Source organism: Muntiacus reevesi, chromosome 8 (genome assembly GCF_963930625.1).
Source record: "Muntiacus reevesi chromosome 8, mMunRee1.1, whole genome shotgun sequence".
NCBI classification, from domain to species: domain Eukaryota; kingdom Metazoa; phylum Chordata; class Mammalia; order Artiodactyla; family Cervidae; genus Muntiacus; species Muntiacus reevesi.
In genome coordinates, this window is record NC_089256.1 from 85759697 (window position 1) to 85779417 (window position 19721).

The following is a 19721-nucleotide window of genomic DNA, read 5'->3' on the forward strand; positions in this document are numbered from 1 at the left end:
CAAAACCATAGGAAGCCTATAAAAGTTATATTAAAAATGATTTAACTTTCTGAGCAGTAGCTTATTACACAATGAGTAAAGTGAGGTGAAAGTTGCTCAGTTGTGCCGACTCTTTGTGACCCTGGCTAGAGTACTGGAGTGGGTAGCCTTTCCCTTCTCCAGTGTATCTTCCCAACCCAGGGATCGAACCCAGCCCTCCCACATTGCAGGAGGATTCTTTACTAGCTGAGCCACAAGGGAAACCCAAGAATACTGGAATGGGTAACCAGTCCCTTCTCCAGCAGATCTTCCCAACCTAGGAATCAAACCAGGCTCTCCTGTATTGCAGGATTCTTTACCAACTGGCAGTCAGGGAAGCCCTAAGTACACAATAAAAAGTGTCCTGTTACTTAATGGATGATCCACTCCCCTTCCCAGTTTTCACCATCAGCATCTCTCACTAGGCTGGACTAACAGGGGGATTCCAACCCCTGAGGACCCAAAACTATGAAGCCTCCCTCGAGGCCAAGCCCTTCTCTGGGCCTACAAGTAAAGTTGCTGGATCAAACCCTTCACCCACTGCAGACATGGTGCAAGAATGGGTGGAATGTAACTGGAAAAAAAATAAATAATCACCAGCCCCCCTGTGTTAGTTTTCCCTAGAAAAGCAGTGCCTTAAGAAAACCAAAACTGTATTTTCTCACCCTAACTTAAGAAATAATGCCACTCCTGGGCATACACACCGAGGAAACCAGATCTGAAAGAGACACGTGCACCCCAATGTTCATCGCAGCACTGTTTATAATAGCCAGGACATGGAAGCAACCTAGATGCCCATCAGCAGACGAATGGATAAGGAGACTATGGTACATATACACCATGGAATATTACTCAGCCATTAAAAAGAATTCATTTGAATCAGGTCTAATGAGATGGATAAAACTGGAGCCCATTATACAGAGTGAAGTAAGCCAGAAAGATAAAGACCAATACAGTATACTAATGCATATATATGGAATTTAAAAAGATGGTAATGATAACCCTATATGCAAAACAGAAAAAGAGACACAGATGTACAGAACAGACTTTTGGACTCTGTGGGAGAAGGCAAGGGTGGGATGTTCTCAGAGAATAACATTGAAACAAGTATGCTATCAAGGGTGAACGGATCACCAGCCCAGGTTGGATGCTTGAGACAAATGCTCAGGGCTGGTGCACTGGGAAGACCCAGAGGGATGGGATGGGGAGGGAGGTGGGAGCAGGGATCGGGATGGGGAATACATGTAAATCCATGGCTGATTTGTGTCAATGTATGGCAAAACCCACTACAATATTGTAAAGTAATTAGCCTCCAAATAATAAAAATAAATGGAAAATAAAATTTTAAAAATTTTAAAAATAAAGAATTCCAGGTTTACTTTGGCTCTTATGGAAAAATAGCCATACATTTGAAAAAGTCAGGATTTTTCTGTAAATTTGAGGCCCCTTTCCTCAACCTCTAGAAAAAATACTTATGAAAACCAAGTAAATACACACAGATAACCAACAGATTTATTAAGCCATCTCGGTGAATGGATTTCTAGAGTTTATTAACTCTTGCGTTTATAAGGAAAGAGTTAATCCTAACCACATATTGTATGGTTGATAGTGCTTGTTAAATTGAAATTAAATTAGCTCTAGACTGGCTAAATATTGGAAAGCAGGCAAGAAAAGATAGGGCTTCCCTGGGAGCTCAGTTAGTAAAGAGTCTGCTGCAATGCAGGAGACCTGAGTTCGATCCTGGGGTTGGGAAGATCTGCTGGAGAAGGGAATGGCAACCCATTCAAGTATTCTTGCCTGAAAAATCCCATGGACAGAGGAGCCTGGTGGGCTACAGTCCATGAGGTCGCACGAGTTGGAGACCCCTTAGTGACTAAACCTAGCTACCTAAGGGGAGACAAATGCATACTCCTTTAATCACTCAGCATCTCAACGAGCATCAGTGAGCTATTTCTGCAGCTTGTTTGTGGGGTCTTCCTCTATCTACGGCACTGTGTTAACCCTTAGAGGGATAACAAAGATAGCCTATTCCTTAAGGAAGGAATTTTAATGACCTACAGAGTATTTTGTAATTTCTACTGAAAAAGATATTTGGCACTATTAATGTCATTTGTAGAAAAACCTCTTTCCTCCAACATAATAAAATTCAGAAAGATTTTTCTTGCTTCATAAAATGGAAGAGTCCCAATGATTTCCATAAAATTAACAAAACCATGAGTTTATCCAGTCCACCTGAAATGTTCTTATTCTAATAATTTCAATACAAACAGACCAACATATATGTTTTCTAGAAAATTCCTGGCATGAATTTCATACGAAAGGCATGCTTTGGAGAGCTAGATAAGAATATGGTAGATGACCATAAAAGCTGCTTTTGGGGACTTCCTTGGTGGTTCATTGGTTAAGATTCCTTGCTTCCACAGCAGTGGGCATGGGTTTGATCCCTGATGGAGGAACTAAGATCCCACATGCTGCATGGTGCAACCAAAAATGTTTTTTTAAAAACCCTGCTTCTCATCCTCTGAATCCTTCAAAAACTATTTCTAACGTAAAGCTGCCAGAAACACCAGTGTTTCTACACTTCTGGTAGAATATGCTGTAGAAGCAATTTCAAAGACCTATGTCCATAGTGGTTACTCAATTAATATCGATTAAGTGACAAATTGGAAAATGGAGCAGGAGGGGTTTCAGTTTTGAATAAGAAGCTGTTAAATTGAGAGAAAGACTGCTCCAAAGTATATATGACAAGCATCTAATGCAACGATCTTCATTCTTTTAGGAGAAAACCCAGCACTGAAATCGAATTTCTTGAGAAGCTGGAAGAAACCAAGCTCGCTGTAGATGAAAATGAAGACCACGAAGAGCTCCAAGTTAAAATACAAGCTTTTGAAGACAAAATAAATGCTGAGGGCAACACCCCTGGCTCTATCAGAAGATATAGTTTGGATCAAGTTTCTAAGGAAGAAAGAAAAGGCATTAGATTTAACAGGTATAAATTTTGTTTGGCTGATCTTTAGGATATGTACTTGACGTGCGCTATTAGTTTTGCTGTCCCACTTTTATGAAGTAGTTTTTAAATATCTTTTACCAACAGCAAAATTCATCCACAGTGCTTTCATTATCCAAAGTAGTTTGCTATATTAAAAGGAGAACACAAATAAAAATCACAAATCTATGGCTTATTTTTAAAAAGCACTTCTTAAATATAAATATGCCAACATCAAGAATGACTGGCAAAAGCTTTTCTTGATTTCTGATGAAAAAGCATAAGCAAAAGTAGAAAAAAAAAGAATATAAATATATAACTCCACCATTTCCCAGCCAGTTTGCTGTGAAACTGATTTTTAAATCTTTGTTTTGGGAAGTAGCCTAGGTCTACAAAGATTTGGCTTATTATACAATGTGTATGTTTTATTACATCTATTAATAGCACTAATTTTTCAGTTTCACATATCTAGTGTAAGGAACTTTTGCCTCAGTGTTATTATTCTTTCTTTTCCTTGTCAGTGAATAGTAGCTCGGCTTCTTTACCTGCCTCAACCTTCCCGTTGTTTGTATTGCAGGTCAAAGAGTTTGGCTTTGCACGCTGTGCTAACAAACCCCTTGAGCGCAGAGGATGGGGAAGCTGTGAAGAGCAGAGATAAGCCAGCCAGCATCTCTCTTTCAGAAATAGACCCACTTGGCCAAGGACATGAGAGGTCACTCTTTAAGGTAGACACAGATGGATCACAGCTAGTAAATTCTTCAGTTTCACACCAAAGTATTATACATGTAGCATCTGAGAATTTGCCAGAAGCAGTTAAAAAAAACTATCAGGAAGAAATTCCAGAGACAACCACGAGTCCTGTAGAATACCGTGATAAGCTCTACTTGCACTTAAAGGAGAACTTCAGTAAAGTGAAAGCATATGCTGTAGAGATGGTAAAGAAGATTCCAGTCCCTGACCAGTGTACCATTGAAGGTAAGTGACCTGAACTCCCCAAACTTAAGAAATTTCAGTCATCGCTAGAAAAAAACAAGACTCCAGGAGTATAAATTGTCGTACCCTTCTGAATCTTTTGCAAAATAGATAATTTGAAAACACCCTGATATTATTTTGATTGCTCTTTTCTCCCAATCAATTCAGTCACCTTTTTTATTCCATCTCAATCTAAGTCCACCAACTCTGATTTTTTCAAACCTCAGAATAAGTTGTTTCTGGTTTCCCATTACTAGTGTTTAAGAAAATTCTGGAAAGGGATCCATGACCCCCAGACAGGCTCTGGGGTAGGCATCCAACCAAAGGCATTTTCCATCCTCATGCCAGAAAGCTATGGGGCTCCAGGAGATTCTTCTTCTGTTTATTCAACGAGCACTTATGAAGCAGCTACTGTATGCCAGGTACTGTGCTGAAGGTTCAGTTATGAACCAAATGTACTCCATCACCTCTTGGAGGTTAGACTATAGAAAGAAAAGATGGAAACCATGGTCAGGAGGTGATATAGGTCAGGAGCCAGTGACAGTGTGAACTAGTCAGAAAAAATCAACAAAGTAAGAGAAGAACATCAGGGCCAGAACTTCCCTGAGGTGCACAATTTAAGGAGATACCAGAAAAGCTCAGTAAAATTTTAAGTAAAGTCAGAGTTAGTAACAATGTCTTGCCAAGCCATATTGGAGTTTAAGCAAAAGGAGTTAAGTAGTAGTATTGATCATGTCTTTGTTCGCAGTTTTGATATTATTTATTCTTTTTGTGGGGCTTCCCCAGTAGCTCAGCTGGTAAAGAATCCTCCTGCAATGCAGGAGACCCCAGTTTGATTCCTGGGTTGGGAAGATCCCCTGGAGAAGAGATAGGCTACCCACTCTAGAATTCTTGGGCTTCCCTGGTGGTTCAGAGGGTAAAGAATCCCCCTGCAGGGCAGGAGACCTGGGTTTGATCCCTGGATTGGGAAGATCCCCTGGAGGAAGGCATGGCAAGGCACTCCAGTATTCTTGCCTGGAGAATCTCCATGGACAAAGGTGCCTGGTGGGCTGCAGTCCATGGGGTCACAAAGAGTTGGACATGACCAAGCCCAGCACAACATCCTTTTTGTATTAATTTTTATTTTTAAAAATATTATTTACCTTGACTACTAAATTTTCTGATGCTCTGTTCAGTTCTGTGCCATGGTCCTGGCCCCAGGAAAGATGACAGGTTGGAGACACAGGTACTAAAATGGCAGCATGCCCAAGGCAGGCTAATCCTTCTGGTAGTGGGTTGAGCAAGTGTGGGTGGCTGAAGGCACTTGACAGTTAATTAGATCTTTCCTACAATCACTCTTAGGCAACAGCCATGTTCTTCTCTTGAGATTTAGATGACAGTCCTTGCACACTTGTAGGTCATGACATCTTTTCACAGGTTACAGCTCTCATAGAAAAAAGCCAGGCAGCACCTCGTCTAGAAAGTAGCACAGCTGTGGGATATTGAGTTTGATTCATATTTACCCACCTTACCGACTATCATCCCCTTTCATGTTTAGGGACTAGGAGGGTTTTTCTATTCTCTGCTTATTACTCCCATCTCCCACTCTAGATTAGATGAAAGAGTGGATTCTCATGCTAACAAAAGGAAAGGCGGATTCAAGCATTTGATAATGGCAATTATTACTATTTAGTATGTTTGTATAGAATCTTGACATTTTCTTGTTTTAATTGAAGTATAGTAGACTTACAGTGTTGCGTTAGCTTCAGATGTACAGCAAACTGATTCAGTTATATATACATATGTATATTCTTTTTCAGACTCTCCTCCCTTATAGATTATTACAAAATATTGAGTTTATCTCCCTTTGCTATATAGTAGGTCCTGTTGGTTATCTATTTTATATATAGTAGTGTACATATGTTAACCCCAAACTCCTAATTTAATCCCTCCCCGCCTTTCCGCTTTGGTAACCAGAAGTTTTTTATCTATTGTTTGTGAATCTACTTCTGTCTTGTGTATAAGTTCATTTTGTACCATTTTTTTTTTAGATTCCACATATAAGCAAATCATATGATATTTTTCTTTCTCTGTCCAGCTTACTTCACTTAGTGTGGTGATCTCTAGGGAATCTGACACATTCAAAAGTTTTTACATTAATTTATTGATTAGCTTTCTTAAACTTATTTTATAAAATGGTAACAATAAAAGTGACATTGCTCATATTAAATTTAAGTTTTGGATAATTAAGTATACCAGGACTTGAAAGCAGCTGAAATCAGTAAGACTGAATTAACACAAACTCTTTAAATTGCCTGTTTCGCTATTAAGTTAACACAAATGTTGGAGAATTTAATATAAGAAAGGTTAAGTGAATTTTCCAGTTTGACAGAGGCTGTCTGTAGCAAAATATTAGATACATTTTCATCTACCAGAATAGTTTTTTAAGTTTAACTTAAATCATTTAAGATGTACTATACAGTGATATTTAAACTTGTGAAACTGTGAATGAAAACTGGCAGAGCTACTTCAAGTATCTAGCTGTCAAAAACGTATTTCTCATGGCCCTGAATTATTTTGGGAGTTTTAGAGTTAACTAGGTGACTTTGGGTTTTCTCCTAAAATATTGAAAGAATCCATCATTTTTATTAAATTTTTTTTTCTTTTCATATTTTCTACCAAAAATGACCTGGAACTGAGAATGTATTTTTTTAAGTTGGCATTTTGGATTCATTCATGCTTTTGTAATTTCCTAGAAGTTGCTGATAAATTCTTTGCACCGGGATGTGTGTGAGGGATTGAAAATTTATATGACTCACCGTAAACACATTCACCAAAAAAGGACTCGTGGTAACTGCAGGGGACACATTGTTATTATTTCAGAGATTGTGTAAACCACTCAGCAAAACGCCAGCAGTCATCTGGCCAACACAGTTTTGCTTATGTCATGAGATCACTCAGCTCAACAATACTGTGTTTCTTTTCTTAAAAATTTATTGAAGAAAGATTTAGGCTTGGAATCTGTGTTCTGTTGTTTTATGTGTCATCAGTATACAAGAGGCATATTTGGTCCTTTTTGATAAATTATGCAAAGTAATCAAGAAACAAAGAGGAAAACCATAAACACGACATCCACAACATTAAAAGTTAAAAAGACAAGTAAGCCAGCAGGAAATAAGAACAACAACAAAGTATTAGGATTAATTTTAGACTGATGTTACAAAGTCCCTGCTAAAAGGACATGGCAAAACAATCTCTTAAAAAAGTTCTTTTGGTATTGGTTTGACTCATATGAAAACAAGAAAATGATGTTCAGCTTCCTTATTTTGACCAACAAAAACATCACTTTCATACAGTTCAGCCTAATACTTCAGTAATAAAACATACTGAAAGAGTAGGAGCCTCACTAGTCACTGTACAACAGAATTCAATATGTGGTGAATCAAATCACAAATAGAATTCTTATCCTCAGTCAGCCGTCTTATTCCTGCATGATATTGATCACAGTGGGGACAGGCAGTGGTGTAAATAGGTTCGCACAAATCTATCATCGTGTTTAGAAAACCCTAGGTCTTATTTAAGAATTTGGGTCAGCAGTTCATTCTGAGTATGCAAGAGCCTGTTATTCCTAAGTCAGTTATTCTCTCCTGGGCACCACTGAAAGTTGTATATTCATATGAGAGTGCTAGTCTAATATCTGCCCAGTGATATTTACACAAAAGACCAAAGGAATTTAGTTCATCTTCCAAGGATGTATTTTAAAAATCTGAATCACTGGTATTCATTTACGTGATCAAAAATTGATTTAGAGGTTAAAAATGAGGCACATGATATGGAAATAAATCTTTGAAAGTCTGGCCCATCACTGGAGTTCTATGAAGGAAGATATAAAATCTTACAAGAACCCATCAATGCTGCTTCGGTTCACTTTGAAGTATTTCCTGATTGAGTGAAAATACATCCCATCTGTAGAGCACGTCAGCACAGCTGACTTGCAGAAAGCTAATTTTAAAGCTGGTAATGTAGTCCTTTCTTGAAAGACCCACATGAGTTGATTTTTCCTGACTTGAACAGATATGAGAATATACCAAAAAAAAAAAAAAAAAGTTCATTGTAAATATCAAGAACAGCAGGTGCTATTTTCATAATTAATTACAAGTAAGACTTCCTTATTGAAATTTTGTATGCAGTCAAGTTCGACCTCATATTGGGATGACTAAGGCAAAGCCCACACCAGTCCTTACCTCTTTCTTCTCAGTTGGTCCAATAAGGAGGATAATGGTAACACTGATCCACTTTCTTCCTTTTGGTAGAGATTCCCTTCTTCCTTTTTTTAGAGTAGATTGGTTTAATCCTAGGGTTAGTACCATTTACCCATGGAGAAAGTTGTAATATTTGTAGGAAGAGAGAAATCCTAAAGTTTTTCCGTACAATTTAAGAGGGAAAAACAACAAATAGGAAGATGTCACAAATTCCCTGGAGCCTCATTTCTTTGAAGTGGTCCACTGAACCCTTGTTTGAAGAACTCATGTTAGGGGGGGAAAAATTTCTAGAGAATTTTTCTTGGTGCTTTGGAATTTATCTTGGATTACCTACTCACCAGTTGCCATTTCTCCAGAGTGAATTTGCTTCAAAAGAAGACAGGTAGGGACATCCCTGGTGATCCAGTGGCTAAGACTCCACACTCCCAATGCAGGAAGCCCGGGTTCAATCCCCAGTCAGGGAACTAGATCCCACATGCTGCAACTAAGAGTTCGCATGCCACAACTAAAGCGCCTGCAAACTGTACTAAAACCTGGTGCAGCCAAATAAAAGAAAAAAAAGAGAAGACAGGTAAAATGGTGGCTGAATTCTCTTTTTCACTTTCTCCTGCCACACATATCCTGGTTTCTGTCATCTACACTGGCCCATGAGAAACATCCAGATAATACGGCTAAAGGAAGATCTACAGTCCTTTTGAAAAGATCCCTTCTGAACCCTTCCTTTGAGTTAATATCAAATCACTGCCCTTGTTTGTCCCCAGCCAAGAGCAACTGCAAGAACTAGACAATTACAATGTCACTGGTAAGGGTGTTCCACAACCTAACTTGTCGCAGAGTTCCACTAGAGGACATCAGACAACTTGCTTATTATTTATATTTTCAAAAGCTCCTTCTTGGTACAAAAAATAAAAAGTTTTATTTTCTTTACACTTTCACATAAGTGACTAAATAAAATTCCCTAACTGTGCTGTAGGACAAAGAGGTGTGCTGCTTAATTGCCCTTATTTTACCTGATATTATCTGTGGATGAAGAGATTTATTCATCCAACTAGAAAACAGTGCAAAGTGAAATTGGTATACATTGGAGAAATTATCTGTCTGTAAATGAAATGAGTCAAAACTAAACTCTTGAAATTGTCAGTTTAATATAGTGTCTACCTTGGGTAAGTGTCTAACAGATTTAAAGGGACCTCGCTAATAAATAAACAGAAGCAAAAGTAAGTATGTAAATTGAGCCAAAAATGCATAGGGGAGTATCTTTCAGTATATCTTGTCCTCAAAGTAACCATGTTAAAAGAAGATAGAGGAGCAAGAAAAGGAGGAGATAGCTGGGAGCAGAGGTAGTCTGCTGTGAAATAGTTCATATTCTTAAATATATTCTTCTAAATGTGTTTTTTATAAAATAGAAGGCTATATGGCATTATACTTTTGTGTCTATAATGAGTATTTTAATCTTTTCTTAAGGGAAGTTCATACTCAGGGATTATTATCAGTCTTTTATTATTGCTGTTTGGGGACTGTCTTTACTCCCAAGCATACAGTGGTGGACACAATGGTCCTGAGCCACTGATAGTCCCCAGCAGAAAAGTACATTTCGACCCAATTTGCCACAAACCAAATTTCGGAAAAGTGAATGTTATTTTTTTTATTTACTTTCATTACTAAACTGGCAGTATATGCCCTGTAGGGAAACAAAATGGTCCCTTGATATCATCAAATCTCATTTAAAAACTGAACAAATCTATATTTCTGAGCTCTGCTGGTGATGAAGAGCTGGTAGCCCGGAAACTGGAAAGAGATTATATGGCTGAGTAAAGGGTTTTGATCTGACAGAGGAAAGGGGAGGGGCCGGGGAGATGGTTTCCTCTTGTTTGCTCCGCATGAACTGCCAAACTTCAGATCATGGAGGATCTTTAAATGTTCTTCCAAAAACATAGGCAGTCACACAGTTGGCAGTCAGGAGTTCAGGTGTTTGACCATTTGGCAGCCATTTATTTCTATTATAGTCCATTTTCATAGAGGTGCACGTTTACAAGGAGCAGATGAGTCTGTCTAAAGCAGACAGAGCTTCATGTCATGTATCTGCAGGCCCACTCAGGGTCAGGGAAAAAGAGCTAATTAAAGGACACCAAGTCCCTGGGTTTCCTCTGTCAACATGTATGCCCTGTCCATATGAGAGACCAGGAAGAAATTATAAAAGGCAGTTTTTTTCTTTTCATAATAAAATATTCAGTGGACTTTTAAAAAATAATTTTATGGAAAACAATCATTTTTCAGATAAAATATGCACACCAATTATCCAACAGTCATTAAAATAGTATGCCATCGTTAAAATAGACCACACATGCAGGAGATGGCGTTGCAGGAGCTCTGATTCTGCTTCTCATATCAAACCCCCTAATTTCCAAGTAGCCTTTTCAGATTGGCTTTTTTCACTTAGTTATATGAATTTAGGCTTCCTTATGCCTTTTTAAAAAATTAATCAATAAATTCATGGCTGCTATGAGGCTGCACTGCTGGGCAGGGGCTTTTCCAGTTGTGGCGAGCAGGGGCTACTCTCTAGTATCGGTGTATGGGCTGCTCATTGTGGGGACTTCTCTTGTTGCAGTGCAGGCATCGGTAGTTGTGGTGCAGAGGCTTAGTTGCCCCGAAGCATGTTGAATCTTCCTAGGCTAGGGGTCAAGCCGTGTGCCCTGCGTTGGCAGGCAGATTCTCAACCACTGGACCACCAGGAAAGTTCCCTTTATGCCTTTTTGTGGCTTAATAGCTCGTTTCTTTTTAACAGTAAATAATATTCCATTGCCTGTATGTATCTACCTTTGCAGTATCATGCAGGATTGTTGTACTGCCCTAAAAATCTTCTGTGCTCTGCACATTAATCCTGACTATTCATTCTTCATTCATTCATTCATTAATTCTACAAATATTTCTGTGTGCCTGCCACAAGCCAGCATCATTCTAAGAACTGGGAACACATCAGTGAACAAAACAGGCAAATACCCTTGCCTTCACAGAGACTGTTCTAGTGGGAGAAGACATACAATAAACAATAGAAATGATAAATAAATGAAGTATGTAGAGTGTTGAGAAGTGTTAAGTGCTATGATAAAAGTAAAAATAGAGGTTGCAAAGAACAGGACAAAGAAAAGGATTTGCATTATATGTATATTATAATATATATACATACAAAGTGGGATAGTTCTAGAAAGATACCCATCATCTCTCACCACTGGTTTTCTCTGAAGAACCAGATGGGAGTGCAGGAAAATAGGAGAAAGTGGGAGGAGCTTGCACATTTTAAAGTATACACTTCTGCAAGGTTTAAACCTTTTCTAACAGTTTTAGAACAACTATTTTGTAACTCCCTTCAGTAACAGAGAGGCTGAGAACTTGGCCCCAGGTGAGAAGTTCAGACTCCTCAGAATCCTGTCTAACTAGAGTCTATAGAATTGAACTGAGGTCCCAGCTCTGACATTGGGCAGCTCCAATTCCTGCAACAGATTGCTTGATCTCCTGTGACACCAGTTCTTCACATATAACCCAAGAGTATATCACATGGTCATGAGCTTTCAGCCTGTGCTCCCAGAAGACCATCAGGGGCCCCTGCAGAGGGCCCCAGACGCTCCATCCTTCTTTCTTTTTCTGCTCTACGAGCCGAGCACCTCTCAGGTAGCTGCTGTTACATATTGGTCTTCCTGAGATGTGTTCAAACCAGGAATTCTGCAACCTAAAGAAACTTGAAAGGCACTCAGCTTCATCATTTTTAAGATCCTGTTATAAGATGCCTTATGCTCTAAACTAATTTTAAGTATCTTATGTCAGAGCTGGCAAAATGTAAAATGTTTATTATTTGGCAACTTTTTTTCATTGATATATAGTTGATTGACAGGGTTGTGTTAGTTTCAGGTGTCGAGCAAAGTGATTCAGTCGTATAGTTCTGGAAAAGGATATATTCTTTTCCGTATAGGTTATTTCCATATAGGTTATTCTTTTCCATGTAGCTCCTGGTGCTATACAGTGAGTCCTTGTTATTTCTCTATTTTATATTCAGTAGTGTGTATTTGTTAACTTAAAACTCCTGATTTATCCTTCTCCCCCACTTTCCCCTTGGTACCCGTAACTTTGTTTTCTGTCTCTGAGTCTATTTCTGTTTTGTAAATAAGTCATTTGTATAATTTTTTACAGTCTACATGTAAGTGATATCGTATGATATTTGCATTTTGGCCACATTTTTAATCAGCCTCAACTTTACTGATGATTTTATATTTCTAAAGTAAGGTTTAAAATGTTAATTTTCTGTGCTTGTCCAAGATAACCATATCCATCAATTTATAATAGTTTATTGGGAGAAAATAGGCCAGATTGTTCAATACATTTTTTTACCTTTTTTTAAATTGAAGTATAGTTGATTGTTCAGTACTTTTGACAATTGCCTCACTATCTGCTGAGATTTATCAGTATCTGTCAAATAGTAAGTGACCAGTCATGATCAATAAATTAATGTATTATATCTGTCCTAGCTGGTCTATTTCTATTTAAATTGTTTGGCTTACCTTCCTTAAAGGAAACCAATCTCATTTCAAATTGTTGTTATAAAGGAGCCTACAAAAATACATAATAAAAAAGACATAATTTGCTCAGTTTGAAGAGAACAAAACAAACATATAATAAAAAAATAAATCCGGTAGTTGAGTTATTTTCCAGAATTGTATCCCTGGAAATTTTCAGTTTTTGAATGTGGTTTGCAAATTTAATTCTGAGCATTCTAGCGATCATGGTAAGGAGGGAAATAAGATTAGTTTAAGAAAACCAAGAGTGTCCATAAATAAAAATATGATAATTGCTCAGGGGCAAGGGAGAAGACAACTGTTTGTTTGGTTGATAAGGCAGTATTCAGTGAATCTAGTTCATCAAAAAGATATTTACACTATGCAGCAAGCATATAACCCCTAAACACAGCAATAAAGTGGTGGTTCTCCACTGGAGGCAGTTTTATGGGCAGACTGCGACTCTTAGTAACGTCTGGGGACATGTTCGGTCGTCTGGGGAGAGGCAGGTGCTTCTGTCCTCCAGTGGGTAGAGGCCAGGGATGCTGCTAAACATCTTCCAGTGAATGGACTGTGCCTGCCCCCGACCCCCTTCCACTAAAACAAAGAATTCTCCAACCCAAAAGATCAGGAGTGACTCAGAAACTGCAACAGAGCCTGGCTTCTCAAAGTGTAGTCCATGGACCAGCAACACTGACCTCAGCTGGGGACTTGTTATACATTCAGATTCTCAGGCCTATCTTAGACCTACTGTATCAAGCCTCTACAATTTAACAAGATCCCCCATGTGATTCATATGTACCTACCACTGCAACAATGAGAAATTCCAGTGTGTCCTACTAGCAGAGAAAATAATTTTCTTCCTTACAGTGATTCGCTGACGCTTCATTTAATTGTTGTTGTTTACTTGGTAAGTCATGTCTGACTTTTTGTAACCCCACGGACTCTAGTCTGCCAGGCTCCTCTGTCCATGGGATTTCCCAGGCAAGGCTACTGGGGTGGGTTACCATTTCTTTCTCCAGGGGATCTTCCCATCCCAGGGATCAAACCCAAGTGCCCTGGTTGGCAGGCAGATTCTTTACCACTGAGCCACCTGGGGAGCCCCTTTCATTTACTGTTTACCTCTTAATTGAGGAGATTGTCTTTCTTCTCAAGGACATGGGGCTCAGTCATTTGAACTGTTCGTGGCACTGAATTTGTGGTTGCAGTTGCTCCTTGATTCTTCTCACAGGATATGAGTTTTAAAAAGGAAGGATTGGCTTGGAAGCCAGAAAATTCTACTCCTTGGTTTATGTGAATTTGTACAGTGTGACCTTCTGACTTTTTAGGGAACACGGCATTTAGTTCCTCATGGAGGGTAGTTTCAATAACCTCAGAATACCTTGGATATTAAATATGTCTTCAATGATGCTTAGTCAAGTTGTGTAAATGAGTTAGAAACATTTGGATTACATTTCCCTTAAAATATGCATAGAATAAACCTCTTAAAAAGAGTCATAAAAAATATATCCATAGAATTAAAATTAAGCAAAAATATGCTGGAGGCAATGCATGTTTTCCTAAAAACCTTGAAAAATGGGTTGAGACAAGTTTCTATATGTGAATACACATATCATTAGTATTTACAGGTTAATCCGATTGTCCTTCATTCGTTTTACAAAGAACTGATGTCATTGTACTTTGGACCATCTTTTCTCTACTAAATCTACATCAGATTTTCTAAATTCTTCTAAAAATAACCTTGGAAATATTTAAATAAAAGCTATCTTTTCCAGTAAATGTAGATAAGTTACGACTATTCCTATATCTCCTATCATATCCTTCTACTGAATTTTTATTTTACAGTCGTACTAGTTCATAAATACAATTATACCCTGGGGTTTTATATTTGTTTGATTTTTTAACAAAACCTTCAAATTCTTAAAAATAATGTAATCTATATTAAGAGAATCAAGACAAGCATGGACATTTATCCTCATACAACACTAACATTGTACAGTTTCTCCATAATTCCAATATCAAATGTACATTGAACACTTGAGATGTTTGTTAATGTTTCCAGAAATTTTGTCATGGTAGCTTTGAATTCTCTGGACTATTGTGGATTTTTAATTTATGTGTGATAGCAAAAAGAATTATTCTGTCTTCCTGAAGTAATTCATTAGGTATATAAATTAAAGGGTTTATTTGAGAATTTAAAGCACTAAAACAAGAAACAGTTTCCAAAGCAAAGAATAAAATATAGCATATTGCCATCCTTGGTATGTTCAACTGTTACCTGTGAATAACTTTCATGTAAATTATAGCCCCCTAATAGATAAAGTTACCTATTTAAATTCAGCTTAGGAACTAGTTTTTTAAACTCTTTCAGCTTAAGAAATTCCCAAATGTTTTATAGTCAAGCATTATTATTGTTATTAATAACTTTTAAGCTCATGCACATTTTAAGGAAATGTAATCCATGTGTTTCAAATTCATCCTCACTTTATCCATCAAGATATGGTTTGATAAACTGGCAAACTCTTCTGATACATATGAAATATTTTACTGATAATAGAAATCTTATCAAGTAATGATTTTTGCTGGTAGTAAGAGGTGTGCCCAGATTGCTGAAATTTTAACCCTATTGACTTTTGAAGGAAAAAAGTCTTTTTCTGGTTTTGGTCATACTTCTTTCCTTCCATCTCAGTTACTGTTAAAAAAACACCAACAACAAAAAGAACAAAACATAATGTGACATGAAATTATAGAATCAGACAGGGAGATATGGTTATTCTACTCAAGATAAGCTTGGAACCACCCCTATGATAAAGTAGTGATTACGTACTATAAATCAGTTAAAGAATCTAAGAAAATTGCCCTTGCTTTTTCTGTTCCAAAGCCTATACCCCCTTCACCACCACCTTTTTGGGAGGAGCCTCAAATAATTTCTATTAGCAAGTCATTCATTGTGTTCTCATTGTTTGTCCCTTTCCCCCCAAACCTAAGGGTCTAGCATTGTCCAGACAGAGGAGGATCTGGAGACAAGGACCTAGAGGGTGATGCGGGGGTGGAGTGGCCCCAGGGAACATCCCCAGTGTCCCCAGAGCAAGTGAAGCACTCACTGCCTTTAGCCAGGGCAGGCCGGGGGTGACAGCGCCAGCCCAGAGGACAGGTAGGGTTGATATCTCTCGTGGGCAGCCGACCAGGGAAATAAATCCATTGCAGCAGGGAGTCCAGCTGGAGTCAGCCAGCTTAGGCCTTCTCAGGTCACTGCCTTCTTCAGATGAATGACCTTCCAAGAAGTACTTCTTTGGGCCCCGAAAGGGGGATTCCTGGAGCCGTTCCCTATCCTTGCATGAAGTTCCCAGATGGGCAAGCCCCTGTGGTCTTTTCAGCTTGGGGAGCTTCAACCCGGTCCAGGGAGAGACAGAAATGCACTTGGAGCCTGAAGAGCTTTCTTTGGACCCTAGAGCAGGACTCAGGGTGCCTTTCTTTACTTTTCCAATACCTTGGCTTTTAGGGCTCTAGCTTCAATAACTGTTATCTAACATCCCCCACTGGCACACACTTTGTGGGATATGCGCTGAGAGTATCGCGGTTTGGAGTCCCAGACACAAAGCTGGAGGGGGGCGTCACTCCAGCCCCTGCAGCTGAGATGAGAAGCAGGCCACGCAGGGCTCTGAATGAGCATGTGTCACATCCCAGCAGGTGCTGGACCTTCTCTATTCCCAGCGCCCAACACAGGGCCAGACGCAGAGCAGGCGCTCAACGCACACAGCTGAATGAATGAATGAATGAACAGACAGGTGAACCACCAAAGAAGAGCAGGAGCAGGCCTGCCCAGAACCTGACCTTTGATGTGCGACTGAATTTCATCTTTTTGTCACGTGGGCTTTCACACTGCCTGTGACATTTCACTTACAGTTAGGTCGGCAGCCTTTATTTCAATAGGAAAAGAAAAGTTTAGGGTGTTATTATGCAACATAAAAGGTTGAGAATACGCAGAGACTGCCACAAAGAAACAAATTAGATCTCAAACTCAGCGTTAAAAAAGATGCAAAATGGTTAATCATTTGCTTTCAATATGTGCATGATTATTTTTCAAAACATTTGCTAGATTGAAGAAAATACTGAATCAGTGAAAACTGATAATTGTTCTATTTATATAAACGGGCTTCTTTATAGTTATTCATACAATTAGAGGAGAAAGTGCAGGAGTGAGGCTGTGGGATACAGTGGTTAGAAGCATGGGTTCAGGCAGCCAGAGTGGGGGACAGGAGTCACTATTCTATAGTAATGGCCACTGTGTATTGAGAATTAAGTGAGCTATGCACCAAAAAAAAAAAAAATTATTCCTAAAAGCTTTTGGTATTGTAAACTCAAAATTCAATCAATATTCATGTTGTAGGCTCCAACTATCATGGACATTAATTATATGTGGATTTTTGTCTGTAGGAAAAAATGGGGTGGGGCGGGCAAGGGACAGTGTAACTCCCCATAACCTCCACTGCCTCTGCCTGTATATAGGAAAGGTGTGGGCTAAGCAACAGATGGATAGCTCTGTCTCCTGTGGGGAAAATGATCGTATTTTTCAAACTAAAAATGGCACATGTGAGCTGGAAAAAACTGTCAATTTATTTATATCCAATGGATGTTTTTCAGACACAGGTCTTAGTTGCCGAGTATTTTGCATTTCTGAGACTGCGATTGCCTAAAATTTTTTGTGTACACAACAAACAACTCATCACTTATCCTTCAGAAGGCTAATCCACTATGATAATTTTGTGACAGCTGATTAATTGAATTTATCAACCAGTCAGTTCAGTCAGTTCAGTCGCTCAGTCGTGTCCGACTCTTTGCTACCCCATGAATCACAGCACGCCAGGCCTCCCTGTCCATCACCAACTCCCAGAGTTTACTCAAACTCGTGTGCATCGAGTTGGTGATGCCATCCAGCCATCTCATCCTCTGTCAACCCCTTCCCCTCCCGCCCCCAATCCCTCCCAGCATCAGGGTCTTTTCCAGTGAGTCAACTCTTCGCATGAGGTGGCGTAAGTACTGGAGTTTCAGCTTCAGCATCACTCCTTCCAGTGAACACCCAAGACTGATCTCCTTTAGTCCAAAGGATTGGATCTCCTTGCTGTCCAAAGGACTCTTAAGAGTCTTCTCCAACACCACAGTTCAAAAGCATTGATTTTTCGGCGCTCAGCTTTCTTCACAGTCCAACTCTCACATCCATACATGACCACTGGAAAAACCATAGCCTTGACTAGATGGACCTTTGTTGGCAAAGTAATGTCTCTGCTTTTTAATATGCTATCTAGGTTGGTCATAACTTTTCTTCCAAGGAGTCTTTTAATTTCATGGCTGCAGTCACCATCTGCAGTGATTTTGGAGCCCAGAAAAATAAAGTCTGACACTGTTTCCCAATCTATTTCCCATGAGGTGATGGGACCAGATGCCATGATCTTAGTTTTCTGAATGTTGAGCTTTAAGCCAACTTTGTCACTCTCCTCTTTCACTTTCATCAAGAGGCTTTTTAGTTCCTCTTCACTTTCTGCCATAAGGGTGGTGTCATCTGCATATCTGAGGTTACTGATACTTCTCCCGGCAATCTTGATCCCAGCTTGTGCTTTTTCCAGCCCCACATTTCTCATGATGTACTCTGCATATAAGTTAAATAAGCAGGGTGACAATATACAGCCTTAACGTGCTCCTTTCCCGATTTGTAACCAGTCTGTTATTCCATGTCCAGGTCTAACTCTTGCTTCTTGACCTGCATATAGGTTTCTCAAGAGGCAGGTCAGGTGGTCTGGTATTCCCATCTCTTTCAGAATTTTCCACAATTTATTGTGATCCACACAGTCAAAGGCTTTGGCATAGTCAATAAAGCATAAATAGATGTTTTTCTATCAACCAATAGCACAACCCAATTCTAATCCATTAACTAGTGGAAAAAATTCCAAGTGAAGTTAATTTTTTATCATTATCAAAGTATAATGTTTACTGTAAAAAATTGGAAAATAGAGAAAGGATTAAAGAAAATTATCCTTAATCTTACCAGTTTACCACTGTTAGAAATTTTATGTATTTCTTTCCAAGACAGTATTGGAAAGCATTTTGACCTTTTCAGAAAGGGCTGTTTTTCAAAGATAATGAAAAATACTTTATAATCAGATGGTGAAAATGTGGATTTCAAAAACATAGGCTAATTTAAAAGTTCAATTTAAAAATCTAAGCCAGCCATGTGTAATTATAACTACCTTTTGCTACAAAATTTAAGCAGGATAATCTTTTAAATGAAATATTTTTGTTGAAGTACCAGAAACAACAGACCTACTAGTAAGTTAGCATTAATTAGTATGTGAAGAGTTCTCAGATTTCAGATAAAAATTATCAGATTTTTTATGAATAACATCTCATAGCTATGTTGAATCTAGATCAGTATCTTTCTTTAAAAGGATATTCTTTTGCCATACCTTAGTAAAATATGTTTGTTTCCTGGCTGTGGCATTCTCTTTGATACTAAGATTAAATGTAGCAATTCAAAAAATTTTAACAGCATTCGAACAAGTTTGAAACATAGAGAAATAGTTACATCAAGTCCTGCAATATTAATCATTGTTACCAGCTTGCATTCTAGACTGGAGTTTGGTAAATTTTTTCTGTAAAAGGTCAAGTAGTAAATATTTTGGGCAGAGACGTTCCACGAGGTCTTTGTTGCAGCTACCCAATTCTGTCACTGTAGTGTAAATGCATGGATGGGCATGACTAAGTTCCAATAAAACTTTATTTATACAAATAAGCAGTGAATCAGACAGGTAAACCAACAGTTCTAGCTTATTAAGCCTTATTCTAGACAGTCAGTTTTTACTGGCTGTCACATTCAACTAGAGTTTAGATGCAGTTTAAGAATTTCTGACCTATCCCCCAGTCCTTGTACACACAAGACTTCCAGTAAACATGGCTGGTTGA

At 38.6% G+C, this 19721-nt stretch overlaps 1 protein-coding gene across 7 annotated transcripts in view; it reads left to right on the forward strand.

Annotated features, from left to right (window-relative positions):
* Window positions 1–19721, forward strand: part of VEPH1 (ventricular zone expressed PH domain containing 1) — a 313627-nt gene that overhangs the window by 146549 nt on the left and 147357 nt on the right. For all 7 annotated transcript variants that reach the window (XM_065943247.1, XM_065943248.1, XM_065943243.1 and 4 more), the window contains exons 8-9: window positions 2798–3007; window positions 3582–3979. In XM_065943247.1, the coding sequence (XP_065799319.1) occupies window positions 2798–3007; window positions 3582–3979 (608 nt within the window). The remainder of the gene's footprint in view (window positions 1–2797; window positions 3008–3581; window positions 3980–19721) is intronic.